We start from the raw sequence: 22,064 nt of genomic DNA, 5'->3' as shown, positions 1-22,064 counted from the left end.
TTCTTTTTTGTTTAAAATTTAAATCATGCTTTTTATTTCTACTGTTTTAATGTCTCTGTAAAGCACTTTGAATCGCCCTGTAGTTGAATTGTGCTATACAAATAAACTTGCCTTGCCTTGGATTAAAGCTTATTCAAAGCATCAATGTGACAATGCAGTCCTGCTGCAAACAAATGGCAGCTGAGCTGACATTCATATACATTAGGTGTATATAAGCCCATTTCATGTTCAACTCAATGTGAGTGATATAAGAAATGGACTGAGTTATAGTCAGAGTAAAATAATAGCATTGATATGGGCAGTCATTCGTTTTAGCCTTAATAAAATTAGATTTTGCGTGTTGCTCCGACTTAAAAACACAACAGTTGATTAATTAGATCACTTTAAAGCTTTGGACATCTTAAACTGTCTCACAACCAGTATGGTTTACCAGTTTTTCGAATTTAATATAAATTCCACTTCTGTGTTTTGTTTGTGTTTTTTTTTTTTTTTAATTTCTTATTTTGCTAAAACTCACACAAGGGTGTGTGTGTGCACTTGTGTGTTTGTTTCATTTCAGCTGACATCTCCACAGTTATCTGTGACAAAGTGGAGAAAGCTCAGGTGCTTTTGGAAAACGTGGAGCGAAAAGAGACTCCCCGCCTACAAAGAATCATCCTCATGGATGCCTTCGACTCTGCTCTGGAGGAGCATGGCAAGAGCTGTGGTGTCCACGTCCAGGCTGTCCAAGAAGTGGAGGTAAGACCTGCAGAGAAATGACATCAGTGAAAAAACCCTAAAGTATCTAGTTGGGGAATTTGCACATTACAAGTCATGCATAATGTGTTTTAAATGATATTGAGTGGTTACCTCCAGGTGAACTCCATTACCAGCATATTCTGGGGCTCTATTCTTTTCAGCAGCTTTAACACTAATTGTATATTTTTAACATAATATGCTCTTTAACTTCATGTAAGCTATCAAGTGACTAGTGCTGTTACAGGGCGTGCTTCCTGAACAGGTGACAACATCTGACAACAAATGAGGCGTACAAACACAAAGAAATTGGTTGGATGATGTTGCTGCGCAACAGTGGTAACTTTGGTGCTGTCCTAACTCTAATGTTAACCATGAAAGGTAGAGAAAACGCTCCAAATGAGACCTCCCTTGAACCAAAGGTCCTTAAACATGACAGTGATTTGGGTCCCCAGTAATACATCTTCAAATTTAGACCAGACCTGTCAAACCAGGTCAATATAAGTAAAAAATAGAGATTCCATTATTTATTACTGATATTAATGTGATGCACACACGGTTAGTCAAATCTTCAGTTTTCTTCACAATTTTTACTACTTTCTTGCACAGAGCTTTCATGCCCACCTTGTCAATGACAGACATAAATAGAATAGAATAGAAAAATACTTTATTCATCCCCCAATGGGGGAAAAAATATAAAATTATATATTTAAATTAATATATTTATAAAAGATTATAAATATTTACAATTATTGTATATTAACAACAAAAATAATAATACTAATGTAAATGTCATTTATTTATACAGCCCTTTACAGACAGTCCTTACAGTGTACCAAAGTGCTTTACAGCAGGTAATGAATAAAGAGAAGAATAAATAAAAACAATAAAATAACAGTGAAAGCAAGAAAATACAACAGAATCGAATAAGATGAAAGTGTCATCATACTACTGGGTATTAAAAGCCACCCTAAATAAGTAGATTTTTAGCCTAGATTTGAAGAGGCCCAGGTCAGAAATAAGACGCAGCTCGACGGGAAGCTTATTCCAGAGCCTGGGGGCAGCGACGGAAAAGGCTCGGTCACCCCAGTGTTTGTATTCTGACCTGCGGGCACTTCCAGCAAAAACTGATTTGTTGACCTCAGAGCTCTACCAGGATTGCGGACACAGCTCAGATAAATACGATGGGCCAAGTTGGTCATTAAGAGCTTTAAAAACAAACATTAAAAGTGTAAAATCAATTCTATCGAGGACAGGAAGCCAATGGAGGGAGTTAAGAACAGAAGTGATGTGCACATGTCTGTTAGTGTTGGTTAAAAGACGGGCAGCAGCGTTCTGCACCAGCTGAACACTGGGAGACGCCAACATACTTTGGCCAGGAGACGCAACGCTTTTTTTTTTTTTTTTTTGCCAGGTGCAAAAAGACGGCACCTCTGTGAAAAAGCTTTTCAAATGCCAGAAATTAAATGGAAAAATGACAGGACGATGACTCACATTATGGTCTTGGAATGTCTGCCTTTCATCCGCACTTTCTCATTAAGGAAATACTTCTTCTCCCGTCAGCCTAACCACATGTGTTTGCCCCACCCAGTAACATGTCAATAGTCTAACGTGAGTGTGCCCAGACTTGCACTGAAAATAGATATTTGTTCTAATGAGAGAAATGATTGGATTAAACATTCACACCACTCTTAAGCATTTCTATTTTCCTATTGAGCAGATTACAAAAAGATTGAGGCTGACAGATTGGACTGTTGTGCCTCCTAATCCAACTATAGGAGTTATATGAAAGTGTTTTAACTGTGATTTGCTTATGATTGTATGCTCATTTGCTTGTGATTATTTTATTTATTGAATTTTAGGGTCCATGTAAATACAGCTTGTGAACCAGCATTTCTTGTAAATATGTTCCCACAGCTTTAGCTACAGTCATTTTTTTCACAGTCACAGTGGAGTCTCATCTATGCACAAAGCAGCATACCATGAGCAGCCCATCATAACAAACTGATTGCTGGGTGACATGTTTATCTCTTCATCTCTGGCATGACAGAATCTGAGAAATGTGGTGCTTCACAGCCACAAAGTTAATAATTAAATAAAAAAAATGCTGCTATGCCCGAAGTTGCACATTTACAGTAAAGTGTGGGCTCCGTTCTCTCATGTCACAGTTTATAGTACAACAAATAGGCAAACGAAACTGCTCTGCTTTCCTGAAAGTATTTAACTGTACCAGCATCATGGACCTCCAGCGCGTCGAGTTTACCAGATGATATGAAATTTAAAGATGTTTTCAGAGCACGATTGCTTTCCAGCAAAGTAGAACCACAAACGTTTGGCTCTCAGCTTGCAAATGACGACAACACCTCTGCTCTTTTTTTCTCGGCCTAGAAAATTCATTTCCACAAGTCACTGTTCAATGGGGATGGAGAAAATCAACACCAAAAGCTGTGTTTGCTAACATAGTTTTGTTATTAATTCAATGCGTACCTGTAATAATTATTTTCACTTTGTTCTTTTACAGGCTCTGGGCAGGGAGCACTACAGAAAACCCATGGTAAGCACAACAAAGTACAACGACTTTAGCTATTAAACACTTACACAGACATTGATGGTGCATGGATGATGATCAATCCTACATATCATCTCTTGCAGATAGAGAGAAAAAAAGAGCAGTTTAATTCCATGTCCCTTCCTTTTTTTGTTTGTGAGGAAAAAATGTTTTCAGGTCAGTGTTGTCAAGACACGACCACATAAAAAAAAAAATGGCCCAGGTGACTGCTGATAATTTATGAGGATGATTATTCTGTAAATGAATAGCACAAGGCAAAGAAACTTCCTGTTTTCTTGAAAGTTTTTACATGTGACTGTATCATAATAGCGACAGCAGCCTTACATTTAGCTGGTGTTGACAGGCTGAATACCAGGCTAATACCAGTCATTTTAAAATGCATTTAAGATGCTCTGATATCACAGTTTAGGTGACTGTTGATTAGCAACTTAAGACTCAACTCTCCATGTACTGCTACTGCAGATAACTTCACATGCAGCTCAACATATCCTAATTTTAAGCATTTCTGTGGTGCAGCAAGATATAGTGTCCCACCTCATGATAACTTCTGACTGATGCAACTGTTTTTCCACAGCCACCATCACCAGAAGACCTGTCCATTGTGTGTTTCACCAGTGGAACCACAGGTAATAGTTGTCATTTATTACACTGTCATGAATATTTTTAGATGAAAAACTAAAAAAAAAACAACAACCTTTGAGCGAGTTTTTGCCTGGTTGTTACAACAAGGCGAGTCCTGTGTCATTGTTTCAGTGGCTTGATGTAAAGCTCTGAGGACACTTCTTCATCTTCGCTGCCAAAACAGGCCTCCATTTGACACCATTTTAGAGCAGCACCTTTCATATCCTGGGTTTAGTTTTACCTAAGAAGGGTGTGGTTGGTTTAATGACGTGTCATATAAATAAGCTGGACCGTTTTCTCCCCCTACCCCAGACCAGTTTCTGAGATAGGCCTAGCTTTGGAAGACTACTGTAAGTGCAACACAACCTTTTAAGAAGCCAAGATGAATCCTTTATCACTCTAGTGTTAACTAAGACACCTACAAAAAAAGATTAATCAGCTGCTTCCATCTATTGCCAGTATGTGTTACATAATGACAATACAGTTGTCAAACTAATATCAATTTCTATTAATCATTGCATGTTGTTAGAACATTAATTGCACTGTTTAATCTTGCCCAAATGGAAAACAAATTACTTGAATGCTATGGCTGTAGTTGACATATTTGGATGAAGGTGTGAGGAACATTAACATAAACCTGAACCAATGTATTTCTGCATTAAAGAATGATGTTCTTTTTAAAGATCGATGGAGTCATTACTCTTTAGAATACTCTGTCTGAGAGAGGCTTGAAAAAAAGAAAAACGATAGTTTGTATGTATTGTCCTACACTTTCGCAGGCTACTTTTAGGGGTTAGGAACATGGTGAAATTGTGGCTAGCTGTGCTGCAACTGAATGAAAACACTCCTGATGCTCCTCTTAGCTCCACTTTCATATTTGCAGTGACCACTTTGACTGGAATTTATTAAGGCAGTCAAACACAAGAGGACATCCTACTCCAAAACATATTTTTCCTGAATAGAAATACTGTTCCAGTAGCAGAAAAACCTCCTGCAGATAGAGTGGAAGTAATTCTACCGCCTGTAGTTATTTTTGGAGTACAAAGTAGTGGAATTCAATATCAGACCACTCTAAATATTTTTATTGTCGCTAGTCATTTAGAAATTACAATACCTGAATTTTCCTTTTATCAGACTTTTCCTATGAACACTAATGCAAGCCAGGTTTTTCACTTGTATAGCGCCTACATGTAAGCAGAGGTTCACTGACTGCATGTAATCCAACTTTTATGTATAGGGTTGTTCTCTGTGCTGAGAGAACCAGAGCAGGACCAACTGCTGATGACACACCCTCTCCATTTACAAAAAAGTGATCAAAATTCCTCCAAAAAAGCAGCACACACCCCCCAGCATTTTCAATTAAGAAAAGTCAATAGTTGTAAACCGAGGCCCATGTTGCATAATGTTGCATGTCAGAGCTAACAGGAAGCTGCCTGCAACACAAACCAGCTGCCCATTGTTTTCATATTTTCAGATGCCATGTGACTTACTGGAAACGGCATGTCACTGAGTTTAAGCACAAATTGAAAATACCCCCCCCCCCCTCTCCCCAAAAAAAAGCTGCAAAGGGAATACTATGACCTCTCAACAATAAAATGGTTCAAGGCGGTTTCTCATTTACATGGTGAAAGGAAGGCAAGCTTTATATATATATATATATATATATATATTGACCACTCTGGATTCTCCAGCATGTCATACCAAAATATGTCATGTCAATGAATCTGAATGTCATGTCATGTCATGTCATGTCATGCCAAACTCATGGTAGCATGGAAACATTGCTGCTTTTTAGGGAGGTCTCATCCCACAGGAACACCAACCGCCGAAACGAGCCACACAAAGGAAAAAGAGTTTGGTCATTTGAGGACACGCTGGTGTCAGTTTACAAGCCTCACCAGCAGCTTTGATGAAAAGACTGCCACCCTCTGGCATTGAGAGACACCTGCAGCCACTCCAGCATGAGATTCGTTTTCCATACGTCACACTGCGTTTCCCGAGAATGCTCTTCTGTTTTTTTTTCAGTTCGTAACTTTCATTATTGCTCAAAGCTGTGGGGGGGGGGGGTTGTCAAAAAAACATAACGTTTTCCAAAGGGAAACTGATATTTTCAATGGTGGCAGGATATTTACTTATTCCCTAGGGCCGATCTGCATGCTGCCTGGCTGTTTCTGTCCAGACATGTGGGTGAAATTTCAATGGAATTTTGATTAGTCAGGTGTTTCTTCCCAAGGCAGAATTATTTTGTGTTAAACTGTGATGGCTGTGATCCTCTGGCAAGCAAAGGGAGTTCACTTGTGGGATGTGAATGCAAGTGTTTTTTTGTTTGCTTACACAGGAAATCCAAAGGGAGTTATGCTCACCCATGGAAACGTGGTGGCAGATTTCTCAGGCTTCCTCAAAGTGACAGATGTGAGTTACACTTTGCGTTAATGTCCCTCCTTCAAGTCATTTCTTATCATTAATAAAAATGTGTATATTTGACAAACTGTTAGTCTGAAATATTTGCTTGCAGATGCATCTTCTATTTTTATGTTCCTGTGTAATGATGTCATTTTGAGGTTATCTGAGTGTTTTCTTCTTTGTATATCCTGCAGAAAGTCATTTTTCCCAACCAAGATGATTGCCTCATTTCCTTCCTGCCCCTGGCTCACATGTTTGAAAGACTCATTGAGGTAAACTGGCTGAGCTGAGATGTGTGACCCCAGGAAAGAGATGGTTGTGTGTTTAAGAGTTTTGGGATGTTTGCGTGGGCAGAGGAAAAATTTTTGTTCGTGTGAATCACGACTTTGGATGTGGGCGACTGTGTGGGCGGGAGGAAGAGAGGCTCAATCCTGTCTTCTTACTTTACTTCTTCGATTTTGCTTCCCAACTCGTGGGATGAATGCCACACCTGCATTTTCCAGTCGACAGTCTACAGAGGAACACATGCACACACAAACACACACTCGCACACCTTTAACTGAAAGAGGCCTCAGTCATTTACAAAAAACCGCATTAAAAGTCATCAACTTAAGACGGGCAATCAAAGATTTACAACATTTACATGCGGTGGAGAACCAATTTATAGTAAAACATGTATTTACCACCAGTTTATTCCTCCTTTTCTTTACCTCCAACCGCACTTTTAACCAAATTTAAAAACATAAAAGACATGTACATGCCTCAACACCCTAAAAAGTGGGGTTTTTCGAGCAATTTCTGGAGTCAGAGGCTCTGTGGTGAGAACTGTTAGTTTTTACAACGTTACAGACCCTACTGTTAAAGTTTAAAAAAAAAATAAGTTTCAGTTTTAGTCAGTTTTGGCTCAACTTTTATGGTTGCAGGAAAATAAACATTTCCAATATTTTACATTCTTCTGTCTCTCTGCATGAGTCATTTGCACTGTAAGGCCAGCCTCAATCCTATGAGTGAAGAAAGACAAAATGTCCCGACACTGGATGATTTTCCCCATCCTTCAGTTCTGGTGAGGACTGTTGTTATTCCAATACAAAAAAAAACATGCAAATATGCAAAAAACAGCAAAGGTTGCAACAGATTATTTAACCTATTCAGACCTGATTCAACATGCATGTTTTTTGTTTAATGCAATCAGTTCAGTTTCATTTATCTACGACCAGTTCACAACAAAGGTCAAAGAACTTTGAAGATGCAGCCAAAGACAGTCCAACTCATGTCATGCCAATTCATAAGAAGTTAAGGAAATATCATTTACAATAAGAACTAAAGGTTTAAACTCTCCAATATTTCATTTTCATGTTCGAGTTTCTTCAGAGACTCAGAAATGAAAGCTTTTTGTGGACAGATTAAAGTTTCCCAGAAAACCCTCAGGTTTTAAAATGCATTTTTGAAACGGAGCCTTGTGTTTGAATGGGTTTAGAGCCCCTAGTTCTAAAGAAGAAAAAAAAAATAGAGAGATAGTACTCTTCAGAAGTAACTAAACAAAAAATTACAATCGCATAAACACAGAAAGCATCAGCATTGCTATACCTGTCAATCAACAGAGCATCTCTTCCAGCTTTGTATTGCTCTGTCATCACCCGTTATGCAAGCAGTGGCTGTCACTGTGGCTGCCACTGTTACCGTAGCCCTTTTATTGGGGTGTATTTGGGTCAAACATTTAAAAAACCAAGACCGGTCATAAAAGCCAAATGTTTTGGTGTGAAGGAGATCTTTTTTTATCTGTTTGCAGCTCTTATGCTTCAATAGTTTATATAGGTTGTGACTAACAACTGAAAGCATATACCATGATACTAAATAAGTATTTAAAACCTGTCTTCAAATGACAAACAGCTTTTTTTTTTTTTTTTTTTGTTAACACTGTAATGCTAAGATATCATTGTCATTTTTGGTGTGTGAGTGTGTGTGCCAGTAGATGTGTCACATGTGTAAGAGCGGTTGGCGCTGCTTCAGGTCGAACCAGCATGGTGTGTTTGCATGCAGAGCGTGGCAGCGCTGTCAAAAGCGTGAGACTCAGACACAGGAAACCACCTAACCTCTCCAGAAAGCAGCTCAGCAGTTGACACGACAGTCGCAAGATCAAGAGACTCACACAAACACACAACATTACATCTGATAATGATATATATAGGTCAAAGGGAAAAAAAACAGGACGGGTGTTGTGCTTTGCTGTGTCCTCACACGGCTCGAAAAACCGGAAGAAGGCTTCACATGGTGGTTGTTTTTATCATTGTTACTTGAAAGCAGTCCTTATGATACGGGCAAACTATGTTGTTCATTGCTTTTATGTAACGTTGGTAGTTGATCTGAGCCTGAATTATTTCTTTTTTTTTTATTTTTTTTATTTTTTTTATTGACATTCAGAAACAAACATTCACATCCGGTACATGTGCATACATCTTACATCTCTTGTCTGTCCTAAATGCCAAAGTGGTATTTTTGTTTTATGTCTAAACGATATAAAAATAAAAAAGAGAGAACCAAACAACAACAAAAAAACACAAGAATATGTACAAAGTAGGGAGTGATCCTTTTTATATGGCATAGTTACTGATTTTTAAAAATAAAATCAGGCCTATGGGGTGGGACATAGTTGACCCAGCTTTCCCAATATGAGGTGAATTTCTCCAGTTTAAGATTAACAAATGCTGTTATTCTCCATTTTATATCTGTCCATTGTGATGTCCATCCATATGTTGACAGTTGGGCTCTTTTGGGATAGCCATTTCCTTTTTACAAGCCATTAGCAGGATATTTATGAGGTGCTTATCTCTTTTCAGCCATCCCTCAGGTATGTGTCCGAAAAGCATAGTCTTAATTTCGAGGGGTATTTCGCATTTGAAGAATAGAGCCTGAATTATTTCAATGCTGTTAGCGGCACACCTCACATTTGTTTGATCTGTGGCTGTCTTGAGATTTCATTGTTGAGTTGCAAATCATAAATTAGTCACTTTTTCTGCTGCTAATTTTAGTTAATGGCCTGTCAGAAATTTTCTCTATGTAACAAGAAAAGTTATACCACAAGATACAGCTCTGTGCTATGCTGGCAACACAGTCAACAAGTTCAGCTGAAGTTAATAAAGTTTATTTAAAAGTGCCACAAAACAAGACTATTTCTAGATTTTAGCTCTGGAGCTTTTCCTGAAGTAAAAGGGAAACAAATAAACAATAATTGAATCAATGAACACCTTCTACCCGCATAATCTTTACTACGCCTTTTTTTGGCAAGACAGAGTCACATGGATCCTACTGTGTTACGTCTGAGAATCTCAACAGAAGACTGCCCCTTAAACCCACTATAAAAACACTACCGAAACATTAGATGCCAGTAGTAATGTTCCTCTTTTTGCTAAATGACATGACACTTGTGCTCTGTGTGGGAATGACAACTGTGACATTTACGACAAGTATGATGACAGCTGGTATGAATGGTATTTCAAATGAATGCCTGTAAGTTTCTTAGAATTGATCAATTACTGACACCCCTGTTTGTTTCTGTAAAACACATTTTCAGATTTGTGTTTTAGGATAGCCACTCAGCACTGATCATCCACCGCGTCATGTGCCATACTGGAAATGGATGGTTTATTTTCTTACTTTGAACCCATTACTTTAGAAAGGGCTTTTAACACAGTTCATTTCATCCTCTTTTGCTGCAGTACTGTGACATGGTTTTTGTTCCTACATATCCCTCTCTATTTCAGGCTTTTTTTAATCTATTTTCAAAGATACCAGATAGTTGTTAATAATTGTGTAATTTGTCTGCCTCTGCAGGCCGTGGTCTACTGTCATGGAGGACGAATCGGCTTTTACCAGGGCGACATTCGTCTCTTGCCGGATGACATGAAGGCTCTGCGGCCGACCATTTTTCCGGTGGTGCCTCGTTTGCTCAACCGCATGTACGACAAGGTGAGATAAAAGCTCAGGAAGGCCCTTCAAGAATCCACTCGTTTGTCCTGATGATGTAAGCTTGTTCAGTTCACTGCGAGTCTCGTGAAAGGAATAAAAAATGTAATTGGTACTGTGTTGGAAAGCAGAACTTTAAATCGCAACTATTTACAGATAGATAGTTACTTTATTCATCCCGAAGTAAACCTTTGACATGTTACATGTTTTCAACAGCTGGAACAAGTAGTTTGTTTACTGGATAACAAATGTGTGCCCGGTCCTGTTGTTCTCTACAGATATTCAGCCAGGCAAACACCCCATTGAAGCGTTGGCTGCTCAACTTCGCTGCAAAGAGAAAAGGTGCTGAACTAAGCAGCGGAATCATTCGCAGTGACAGCATGTGGGACAAAATCTTCTTCAGTAAGATACAGGTAATGAATCAGTGTTTCCTTCCAGTAATAAGAACACAGCGGCCCAGTCTCCCTCTTAACTAATGCCATAATCTAACCAAACGAGTAAGAGTGAAACTACAGGGCAGAAGTCCAGCAAAAGTTCAGTCAAATCTTTTACATTTACAGGCAGTAAATGGGAAATGTGAAAGCTGCCATTGTGTTGCCCTGTGGTGTGGTTATTTCCAAATTCTTAGTCTTTCAATGGATGCTGAATCTTAAGTGTTTCCTACAACATCAAATATTCCTGATTGAAAGTAAGAATTTAAAAAAAACATTGGAATTATTATTTTAAGAGTTTATGCCTTTATACTCAGCTAATCTGCCTCATTAGGATTCTGTGGGTGTCGTCAGATTCTTATTGAAATGTCAATAGATACTCAGTCAAAGTAAAAACTCGTATGTATTGATATTGCTTTCCCACTTTGTACAGGCCAGCCTGGGAGGAAGACTTAGAATGATTATAACAGGAGCAGCTCCTACCTCACCCACTGTCCTGGGATTCCTCAGAGCAGCTCTGGGATGCCAGGTCAGAGCCCTAATGCCACACACACACACACACACACACACACACACACACACACACTGCATGTTTTCCTATTGATACTCTTGTGAGGAAGAGTAGAAATTTGAATGTGATATATCCATTAACATAGTATATTCTCCAAGCCCCCTATCCCTAAACTTAACTTTTAAAAATGTAAAATTACAACATGAAATTAGCTTTCCTACAGTGTTGATTCACCTTTAACTGCGCTCTATTGGATTTCCACCTCAGCAGGCGTTTCACTTTACAGTACCTGATCAGCACCACAACAAACCTAGTTAGATATTAGCTGGTGAACGCAGTGGTGCACCGAGCTGCTAAAGACACAGATATTTGTTCATGGTAATTGACTCTTATGACACAGATATTTCTTTTGACCAAGTAAGCACTTAAAAAAAAGTGAATGTCCTCAGTCTTAAGCTCTCAAACACACACTGGCTCTCACAAAGCTGTGTACAATCTGTTTACCATCAAAGCACAGAACGTGCACAGATACGTGTGATCCTACTTTGCACAGCACATCAACAGCATACAGACACAGTAGATTCCTAGCATTCCTCAGCATAATGCATGTCTCTGCGCAGGTATACGAGGCATATGGTCAGACAGAGTGCACAGCAGGCTGCACCTACACCACACCTGGAGACTGGACCTCAGGTGAGTTTCTGTGGTTACGCAAGAGCCCGAGAAAACACCGATTCTTATCCCTTTATGTCAAATCACTGAACCTGTTCACTTGGCTCAAGCATTCGTTCAAAGGTCCGAAAGGGATGACAGTGAGTCGGGATTTTATAAAATAAACAACTGAGGTCGAGGTCAGTCTGTAAAATCATTACGTGAAATCAATTGTCAGACTGACTTGATCAAATATCCAATGCTCCAAACTGTGACTACGTACTGTACAGTGGGGTCATGATGACGTAACTGCTCAAATACTCTAGCTGTATCTGCTGAGCTCAAAGTAAATGATTTATGGATGCCACTCAGTGGAGGAAACTGAAGAACAAGTTCAGTGAGAGTAAGACTGTCCATAATCTTAGACGGAAAAAAGGGAGAGGCCTGGGAGGATGTGAGATACAGAGATGAAAGAGCTGTCAAGTCTGCTTTGGTGATCTCCAACATGCCCAAGCAGATACAAAAGACTAGTGGCTGTTATAACTGCCTGAAATGAGCCTCTGTTGTATTATGTTAAATGTTCTGGTAATGGTCCCATATTCCAAGTAACCTATATGCTTTTTTCTACACTGAAAGCCAGTGGATAGTTGTCTAATTTCATATGATGTCTGACTTTCTCTGAAATTAGAATAAGACAATAGAATTAGAGATAAAACCCAAAGAGACATCTCAAACCTTTGATTTTAGACTCACATGAACTTCAGACTTAATCGAGTTAATTGGTTTGCTTTTTCTTTTAGCTTTGCTACAACTCCACACTACGTTTACTTAAATTCTTGGCTCACGGAAGAGTAAACCTTTTAAGGTAAAAAATTGTACCAGCAAGGAGAATGTTGGTAGACCAGACCGGTATCATAAGACACTGTTCTAAGATAGTGCCCTGTTCCTTCCTCTATAAGCCTCCAAGTTACTCCAAGGTAACTTGGCAAAAAAGCAAACGTACATTAGATATTTTGCATAAAGCTTGCTGTCTGTACATGTTCACAATATTTCTGGATAGTTCCTGAAGGTGAAATGGAACAGAAATGCACTTGCAGTGACAGCAGTGTGGTGTTCATGGGAATATGGTGATTGTACTGGTTAACTGATAGTTTCTTATTGCTGGCAGAGCTTACAAATCAAATAGTTTGATAAGATGTAAAAAGGCTCAAGGGAATTTCCACTGAAGACTTTGATCTTTATAAAATTCTCCTGTAAAGCCACTTCATTCCTGGACAGGGAGTAAAGGGGATTTGGTTCTTGTGAATGTCAACATATGAATTTCTTTGAGTTCCACTTGTCAGTTACAAATGATTTTAATCATGAGAGCTTTCTGCTGCAGGTGAATTATTTGTTAATCGTCAATAGAATTATTGAATATTTGACTGTTACTGATGAGCTGGTGGCTCGTGCTTGTTTTCTCCTTTAAGCCAACTGGCTTTGATAATAAGGCGAGTAATAATAATGTGTGGCCTTGAGGTAAAATTGATCTGCTTTGGCCAATAGATCAGAAAAAAACGTGTCTGTACATGTACATAATCACAATAGGTGTCCACAGAATAATCTTCAGCCATAACTTTTCTATTTTATGATATTTGTGGTTAGTTATTTGTTTAAAATGACATGTTTTACAGAGAGGGGGGGTTTGAAGTTTCCCTTGATAGAGATGTAGCTTGAAAATCTACACCCTGTGATAACTGACATTTCATCCAGCAGGAAATACATTTTGAAATTGGGGGAAAAAGTTGGTTTGCTGAGTGAATAGAGGCCTTGTCTACAGATTTTTCAAGTTGGTATAGCTAAAGCAAACACAATGTTAAGATATATATTCTATTATTGCCTGCCGGAAGAAACCACACAGTTTCATGAGAAATAAGTATAAGCTATGCACCTGAACCTGTTTAAGGACACTAAATAAAGTTGTTTAACACCCACTGTATCGACTAACAGGAAAAATGGTCTTGTCAGCCCCTGCTGCTCAGCTTGGATATTTGATCAGATATTTTTTTTACGATGTGATATGGTGATTGACCTCCTTTTAGAGTTCAGAAATAAGGTGTGAAATCGTTTTTGATTAATGTAAGAAACTTCCAAATCAGATTTAATGAGCGTCATACGAATGTGGTCCATGTTGAGGATTTATTATGAAGAAAATAGTTAGTCTCTACTCCCCCCTGGTGTTCAACAGTGGAGAGGGAACCAAAGGACCTGCAGAAATTAATCGTTCAAAATATGGGAGTATAAAGAAAAAAACATTTCATTTTTATTTCTTTTTTCCTTTTTAATGCTCTGACTAATAGGTCATGTCGGTGCTCCTCTGCCATGTAACCTCATCAAACTGGTGGATGTTCCTGAGAAGAACTACTTTGCCTCTAAGGGAGAGGGAGAGGTAACTAAAGTGATCTTGAGAGGGACAAACATTACATGCTCTCATTTAAACAGTAGAAAAAGTTTCATTTCAATTTTTACAACATGAATATCTGTTATACAACCAGGATAAACTACAAACTTTTCAGAATTTGAACATAAGGTCTGTGAAGGAGTTGGTCTCAACCCTTTTGCACCTTTCGAATCTGTCATCCAGGTGTGTGTGAAGGGACCAAACGTGTTTAAGGGCTACCTCAAAGACCCTGAGAGAACGGCTGAGACGCTCGACGCTGACGGCTGGCTCCACACTGGAGACATCGGCAAATGGTTACCTGTGCGTACACACAGCTTACCCCAGTCATTTAGCATAGTATAATATCCAAGTTTAGTTTTTAATAAGTCATTGTAATTACAGTGAGGACTGTGTCCTTTTCTCATCATGTTTTGGTTCAACCTATCATCTTCTGTAGAGTGGCACGTTGAAGATCATTGACAGGAAAAAGCACATTTTCAAGTTGGCACAGGGTGAGTACATCTCCCCTGAGAAGATTGAGAACATCTACATTAGGAGTGAACCTGTGGCACAGCTCTATGTTCATGGAGATAGTCTGCAGGTAAGGAATCAAATATGATCAGTGCAGTCAGTATCTTTGTGTCACAGGGGTCTTAATATAGAGCAGGTTTCTTGTTGAGATTGCATGTTTGGACAGTCTGAATGTCATTTTGCATTTCACTTTTGAGCACCTGAGAGCATTCTGCATGTGTGCTTTGTGCTGATCATTGTTTTATCTGCTGTTTCAGTCGTGTTTGGTAGGAATTGTGGTCCCCGACCCTGAAGTTATGCCTGGTTGGGCCAAGAAGAAGGGCATCCTGGGCACCTACAAGGACATGTGTAAAAACACGGTAGGTAAAGCATTGCTGAAGTGCTACGACTCCGTTAACACTGAGAATAATTTGAATTTAACAACAAAAACTTTCTCCTTTGTAAACAGGAATTAAAAAAGGCAATCCTTGAAGATTTGGTACGTCTGGGCAAAGCCAGTGGGCTCCACTCTTTTGAGCAGGTAAGAATACAGTTATTGACCATGTTTCCACCCAAATTACCAGAAACTTTTAATTAAGTGACGTTTTTTTTTTTTTTTTTAAAGGAACAAAGAAAGATTATTCTAATCCATTGTGTATCCACTGCGGTCTAAAGACTGCAAGACTTCTGCTTTATGTTCACCCAAATTCTGGCAATGTGATGCTTCCTCACGGGGTGGTAGAGAGGTCTGTGGAGTCGCTGGGGTCTTTGATTGGGCTTTGCTGTGAAAAAAAACTTAACTTTTTTTTTCTCTCTAATTCACTGCTTTTTCATACCATTGCCAGTACATCAATTGCAGAATGTGAATGCTGACAATCAGTGGGTCTACATGGTGAGATTAATTCGATTATAGCTATAGTTGGATTATGCTCCTTATTTGAGCAAGGGTAATTATCCTTGGATATATGGCGGTGAATGAATCGAATCATTAGTACAAAGCATGTCATGATAGGTGGCGCTGTACCCATTTCAACTATTGCTAATAGAGCCACTTCCTGTTGACCTCTTCACCACCAACAACAACAACAAACTCAGGCATTGCAGAAAGATGGTGAACAAAGAGCAAGATGAAGCTACGTCCCTCTACATTTGGTCTGCGATGAGCTGCTTGTTGCACAAACGCGATGCACAACGGCGCATTCTCCATCACGTTGTTTGTTTCTTTCCGACGGCGGCAACAACAACAGTAATATCGTCCCCTTTGACTTCCGGTTCACGATCCCGGGAAAAAATCTCGAGCATGCGCAGAATGGAGGCTCTTCTCGGGGACTTAATCCGACCGCAAGTAACCCAATCCGATTCAATTTCTTGTGAGATTAAGGTGTCTACTAGCCTGGCTGACGCGTCCACATCTCGATGAGATGGTGGTCTGGGAACTAGGTGTGCATTTTCTCGTATTTGAGGCGTGGTTTACGAATGCCTAGAGCCGTTTATTGGGCGCTACGAATGTCTATCAAATGGCGTCTGGTTCTTCCCATGCTGCTTTGCGCGCGATTCATAGCCAATTGTATCACTTATACCAGATGACGACAGAAATTCGACGAGGTAGAAGAAGAAAAAAAAAGTAAAATAAAAGTAAACTTGCATTCTAAGCTACTTAAAGTGATGGTTCGGAGTAGATTCACCCTAGGGTCATTTGAACCGTGACATCCAGCCAAGTTTTTCCGATATTGGCTGAACATCAGCCGAGTTACTGAGTTATTCCGAATAGCTTAGTACAAGCGCTAATGGACCCTGGCAGTATCTCCAAAATTACCAAGCTGCGTCGACGTCACTTCCTTGATCTGGGAGCTTCAATGTAAGATGAGGGTTGATCTACTACTGTAGACAACAAAGCAAGGCTGCTCAATTTCTCCATTGATAAAATAATTTCACAACTCTACAACATAAAAATTCATGTAGAATATAGCATATACTTTGTTGTCTACAGTAGTAGATCAACCCTCATCTTACATTGAAGCTCCCAGATCAAGGAAGTGACGTTGACGCAGCTTTAGCAGCAGAAAAGCTATCAGGCTTGTGTTGATAATAATAAACTCATGGACTATGTACAAACTTCCAAATGCATCGTTTTGTGAGTACAGACCATATTTGTACTACTGTAGAAGTTTGGTGTCATGGCGTGTGATTTTAGTGTGGTAATTTTGGAGATACTGCCAGGGTCCATTAGCGCTTGTACTAAGCTATTCGGAATAACTCAGTAACTCGGCTGATGTTCAGCCAATATCGGAAAAACTTCAGGTGGGTTACTTGGCTGGATGTCACGGTTCAAATGACCCTAGGGTGAATCTACTCCGAAACACTTTCTAAGGCTGCATCGAACGGTAACGTTGTGTCCGCTGCCATGTTGGATTAACACTCTACAAGCTTCGATGTAGCGCATAGACGTCGTCATCGTCTTGCTGCCCCCCCCGTTCTGTGATTGGTTCCCAAACTCAGGCAAAAATAAGGGCGGTGGTTTCCAGGCTGACTTTGCAGTGAGAATGAAATCGAGCGCAAAGCAGCATGGGAATTCCCAGGCTAGGTGTCTACATGAACTTAATAACTCAGTCTTATTGTAATTTAGCCCTTAATCCGATTTATACAGTGCCATGTAACCCCACTGATTGACTGACAATTCTGACAAATAGATTTCATATGGCTAAATCAAATAGCATGTGACCAATTAGAAGGTAGATTTTTTTTTTTTTTTTGGTCTTTTGACTATTATCTGTACAGAAGGAAATGCACTGAACACTTCCAAAGTGTCTCTGGCCATAGGGAAAGAACTTTGTTTGAGTGGCTTTCATTAGCATTTTAGGCAAAGCTGGCCAATAATTGATTTACTTTTATTCCCATTTTTTTTGGTGGTTGTATTCTATTCTTATATTTAAAAAATTTAACACAGGATTAAGATGAATAAGTAGTGTTGCGTATAAATATTAACCCAAAACTCCAGGAAGAAACACCATAATGAACACAAGGGGGAAAAATTCTCCATAAAAACTCTCATGGCTGTCTCCATCTCTGTTTTTTTTTTTGTAGTATGACTGAATGAAGCTCTAACCTAAGCCTGAATGATAGAACATTGTCACTTTAACAGACCGATGTAATTACACCATATTTAAACAGTATATCCAATGTGTGAAGGGTCATACTTTTTGTTTGGGATACTGTAGAAGCTATGATATAATCTGATGCCTGAAAGGACACTAATCAGGAATTCTTCTGTATTTTTGACCCAACATCACTACGTAACCTCTGGAAAGACAAAAATCTTGGTCCCATTCTAAGCCTTAATTATTTTTTTCGACTTTCCCTTCCTTTTTAAAGGTGAAGAACATCTACGTTCACAATGAGATGTTCTCCATTGAGAATGGCCTCCTGACTCCAACGCTAAAGGCCAAAAGACCGGAGCTGAAGGAATTCTTCAAGGCGAAGATTGACCAGCTCTACAGCAGCATCTCCATGTGAAGGCCAGCGGACCTCGTTTTCCTTCAAGCATCCTGACACAGAGATCTGCTTTGACCAGTGACCTGCAGTGGGTCAAAGATGGTGTCTCATGAGGTCAAACATGCTTTGGGAAAGTAAACCACAACTGGCCTAACTGTGGAAGATTTAAAATGGTTATGAAAAAAAAACAAATCAAACAAAGTAAAATACAGTGCACATTGTCAAATGTATTTCCATCTTATTTACGCATTTACTGTCACAAATGAATGAAATGAAATGTTAAAAGGATAGTTATTTAAGTCGAGTTTGTCACTTGCATTGTGACGTATGAAAAACAAATCTAAGAGCAAAGTGACGAGCACTCTGGTGTTGCCCAACAGAGGGGAGCATTGACCTGCATAGCTGTTGCAAAGCAGTGTCTCTGGTTTCCACGAGGAGGTGCAAGATGGCTCTTTACTTTTTGACACATCACCGATACCAAAATCCTCAACCGCAAACTGTTCGATCTCTTTGAAGGAGGAACTCAGTTGTTTAAATAGACTCTCCTTTTAACAGATTTTATTTAAATCTTACCTGACATAGTAAATGTGTAAAAAAACAAACAAAAAAACGCAAAAAAAACAAACAAACAAACAAACAAAAAATAGACATGTTTTATATTGAACAATGTGTATTGTTACATGTATTCATACGGTTGTGCTTGATTTGTTTGAATTTAGGCATGTTAAGTCTTCCCAACACTGGTACCTGCTATTCATCTAAACCAATTATTGTTCAGTTCCAAACAGCAGAAACCTATTCGTACTTAAACATTGGCAGACCATCTATTTCCCATCACTCTCTTCCCTCCCCCATCAGTTTAAACCTAGTAGCCCAGCAACAAGTGTACACTACAGCACAGTTCTATGACAGCGAGAGTGTTGTTTTTGTGTGTAGTTTTTCTCCAGGTGATATCTAAATGTGCCCCTGAGAGGACAGCAATGGTTTTGATCTCCTGTGGTTTAAAAAAAAAAAAGGGAAAAAAATGTTATTCATTCAGTCAAAAACAAGCTAAGAGCAGTGCCACTGAGCAGAAACTACCCTTATCTGACACAAAAGGAAGCTATGACCCCAACTTTGTGCGCTTATGCAAAAAAAAATAAGTACATCCTGCTATTTGGGGTCAAAATTAAGATGAGAAAATTGAGAGAGCAGCAGCTTCTGCCTTTCAAATGATTTCTCTCTGCACTGTTTCATGTGGAGCATCACAATGTCAGGGCCACACCGAAATCACACTTAATGCCATTAACTCATTGGTTGCAGTATGCCATCGCTACGTGGCTGCGGTCAGGCGTTCAGCGTGCATGCACTTTGTTTAACACAGGACTGGTCCAGAGTAACGGCCATCCAACTCTACACCTGGTGCAGTCACAACCATCGTTTTTTATCCATCTTTGCACAGAGTATTTCAGGTTGAGAAAAAGAAAAAAAAAGAAATTAAATTAAATTTTAAAAAAAACAATGCGAAACCAGGCCTCAGGGCAGTGCATGCAATTTGCCCTTCAATGCTGGAATCACTGGCATTTGGCTTAGGGGAAAAAGAACTCTTTGTGGCCAATGAAAAGAGGCTATATGTACACAGCCGCAGGTCCAGGGCTATTTAACTTAGGCAAAGTTGATGATGAATTCAACTCACTGAAGGTAAATAGAACAAACATCAACTTTAAAACAAAAGAAACCACCTTTTTTTGTTTAGTTTTTTTTGTTTTGGTCTTTTGGTTGACGGGGTTTAGACGTAGAAGTAAAGTATAAGCTTTTAAAGTTGACTACCGTCCCAAAGCATAAACATTGCGGATGTACATAAACGAGGACAGCTAGAAGTAAGCTTATTTATTAAATCAACAATTTGAATGGATTTTTTTTTCTCTCTTTTGCGTGTAGTAAGATGAATTGTACTTATTTATTTATCTATTCTGCTGTAAAATGGAATCGGCACCATATCCTTGTAATGATTGAGTGCAGCAAAAGGGGTAAGAGGTGAAGGGGTGGGGAATAAGATGAGGGCAGTGAAATAAAAATATTCTGGAATGATTTTCAACTGGTGTTGTGTTGCTTTTTGCCATTTTTATTCTGTGCAACAGATTTCCCTTTTCTGTAAATGGACTGCCTATTGATCTTCTACTCCTATTGATCCCTACAACACATATTCACTGATTCACACACCTATCCGCACTGTGCTTCTTCCTCGATACAATTGTTTTTAGCCTATTCAGTCCTTTTTCTTATCTTCTACACAGTGGTGAACATACCATGGGCAACGTGTGTGTGTGTGTGTGTTGGGTGGGGGGGACACAATAATCATGAGATGATACTGTTGTGTAGCTGGACAAAAAAACAACAACAGTGACACATCTTAGATATTTGTCAGCACTTCATTCTTCACTTAAATTCGTTCCAACATGACAAGGGACCCCATGCATTTGGTTTTTCTGTCGTCTTATCAATTTGAAGCCAAAAGCTTTCACTTTGAAGCCTGACAACATGGGTATTCATAAATTTGCGACCCTGAGTTGGATTAAGCGGGTATTGGGATTTCTCTTCTCTCTCTCTTTTTTTTATTTTTTATTTTAATTTCTTGTTCATGTCTGTTGATGCGTTTCTTGCTGTGTTGCAGCTGTGGCAAGTGAATTTCCCCGTTGTGGGGTGAATAAATTATAATCTAATCTAGAAAATGGATGAATGGACGTAAAAATATAGTCTATTTTGTTCGCCATTTGTAATTATTTAAACTCACCAGCTAACATCGAGTCGCTAATGTTACATGGCAGTGTATAATAATGATTTTACTCTCGTGACTCCTGCTGAATAATAATAACAATAGTAAGAAAAAGAAAAGGCCTCATATAGCTCGCGCAGTTAAAACTAATTAACGGGCTCAGGTGTGTTTGGTTGCTAGGCACCCACAGAGCAGGGAGAGTGGGAGCCTTTTTTTAGCATTTAGCTGTACTATTAGCATGTTGTCGAGGTTTTAAAACGTTTGGAAACTGCAGGGCAAATTTATATCGGGTCAAGAAACCTGTGTGATTGCAAATGGATCGATATAAACTGCGAATTAGACGCCGTCGCGATAGTGGGTTTCCCTTTAAACGAGATACGCCGGTGAAACCAGGGCAGAGGAGACGAGAGAGTACGTAAGACACTGACATCCAAGTACAAAAACGCTTCAGCGTACTTTCAAAGTTGGTAGTGATGGAGTGCGATACATCATTTATAATCTTTCAACTAATTTCAGCTTTTTATTAAGGTATCATTATTAGCGGAGCCTTACTAACAACATTCCTGCTTCTCAACTTTCAGAGAATAGGAGGCTTCTACCCTGCAAACATTATGATCCATTGCCCGAGGAACCTGAGGTGGATGACATGAATGATCCCAGTGTCAAACCAGCAAGCTTAGTGTGTGTGAGTGTGCTGATTAAGAAATAGATGTAATGTTTTCATCAAAGTATGGATGTCAGCGTTTCATGTTTACATGCTTTTCCCGTTATAGTTAGCACAGGGATGTACATAGACCTTATTTCCCTCTTCAATATTTTTACATTAAAGCCAACTGGGCAAATGAGCAATGATATTGCTAACACCCAATTCATCTATTATGTTTCAGCTTAAATGTCCCCCTTTAATTTTGCTATGTGGAAATCTATTGAGGTGCTATGATTTCAGTCTGTCCATATTTCTGTTGCTTGCTTTGTTTTCCTCTCTCCCTCCTTCACACAGAAGG

At 39.2% G+C, this 22,064-nt stretch overlaps 1 protein-coding gene across 4 annotated transcripts in view; it reads left to right on the top strand.

The window, feature by feature from the left end:
• acsl6 (acyl-CoA synthetase long chain family member 6) overlaps positions 1 to 19,447 on the top strand; it is a 39,480-nt gene extending 20,033 nt beyond the window's left edge. For all 4 annotated transcript variants that reach the window (XM_075486673.1, XM_075486675.1, XM_075486674.1 and 1 more), the window contains 15 exons: positions 560 to 738; positions 3,257 to 3,289; positions 3,879 to 3,930; positions 6,264 to 6,337; positions 6,523 to 6,600; positions 10,160 to 10,294; positions 10,570 to 10,704; positions 11,156 to 11,251; positions 11,854 to 11,926; positions 14,224 to 14,312; positions 14,508 to 14,624; positions 14,761 to 14,904; positions 15,092 to 15,193; positions 15,283 to 15,354; positions 18,186 to 19,447. In XM_075486673.1, the coding sequence (XP_075342788.1) occupies positions 560 to 738; positions 3,257 to 3,289; positions 3,879 to 3,930; positions 6,264 to 6,337; positions 6,523 to 6,600; positions 10,160 to 10,294; positions 10,570 to 10,704; positions 11,156 to 11,251; positions 11,854 to 11,926; positions 14,224 to 14,312; positions 14,508 to 14,624; positions 14,761 to 14,904; positions 15,092 to 15,193; positions 15,283 to 15,354; positions 18,186 to 18,326 (1,520 nt within the window). In that variant the 3' untranslated portion in view covers positions 18,327 to 19,447. The remainder of the gene's footprint in view (positions 1 to 559; positions 739 to 3,256; positions 3,290 to 3,878; positions 3,931 to 6,263; positions 6,338 to 6,522; positions 6,601 to 10,159; positions 10,295 to 10,569; positions 10,705 to 11,155; positions 11,252 to 11,853; positions 11,927 to 14,223; positions 14,313 to 14,507; positions 14,625 to 14,760; positions 14,905 to 15,091; positions 15,194 to 15,282; positions 15,355 to 18,185) is intronic.
• Positions 19,448 to 22,064: the final 2,617 nt, after the last annotated feature.

Source organism: Odontesthes bonariensis, chromosome 16 (assembly GCF_027942865.1).
Source record: "Odontesthes bonariensis isolate fOdoBon6 chromosome 16, fOdoBon6.hap1, whole genome shotgun sequence".
NCBI lineage: Eukaryota > Metazoa > Chordata > Actinopteri > Atheriniformes > Atherinopsidae > Odontesthes > Odontesthes bonariensis.
This window is presented reverse-complemented; position numbering and strand designations above follow the sequence as displayed.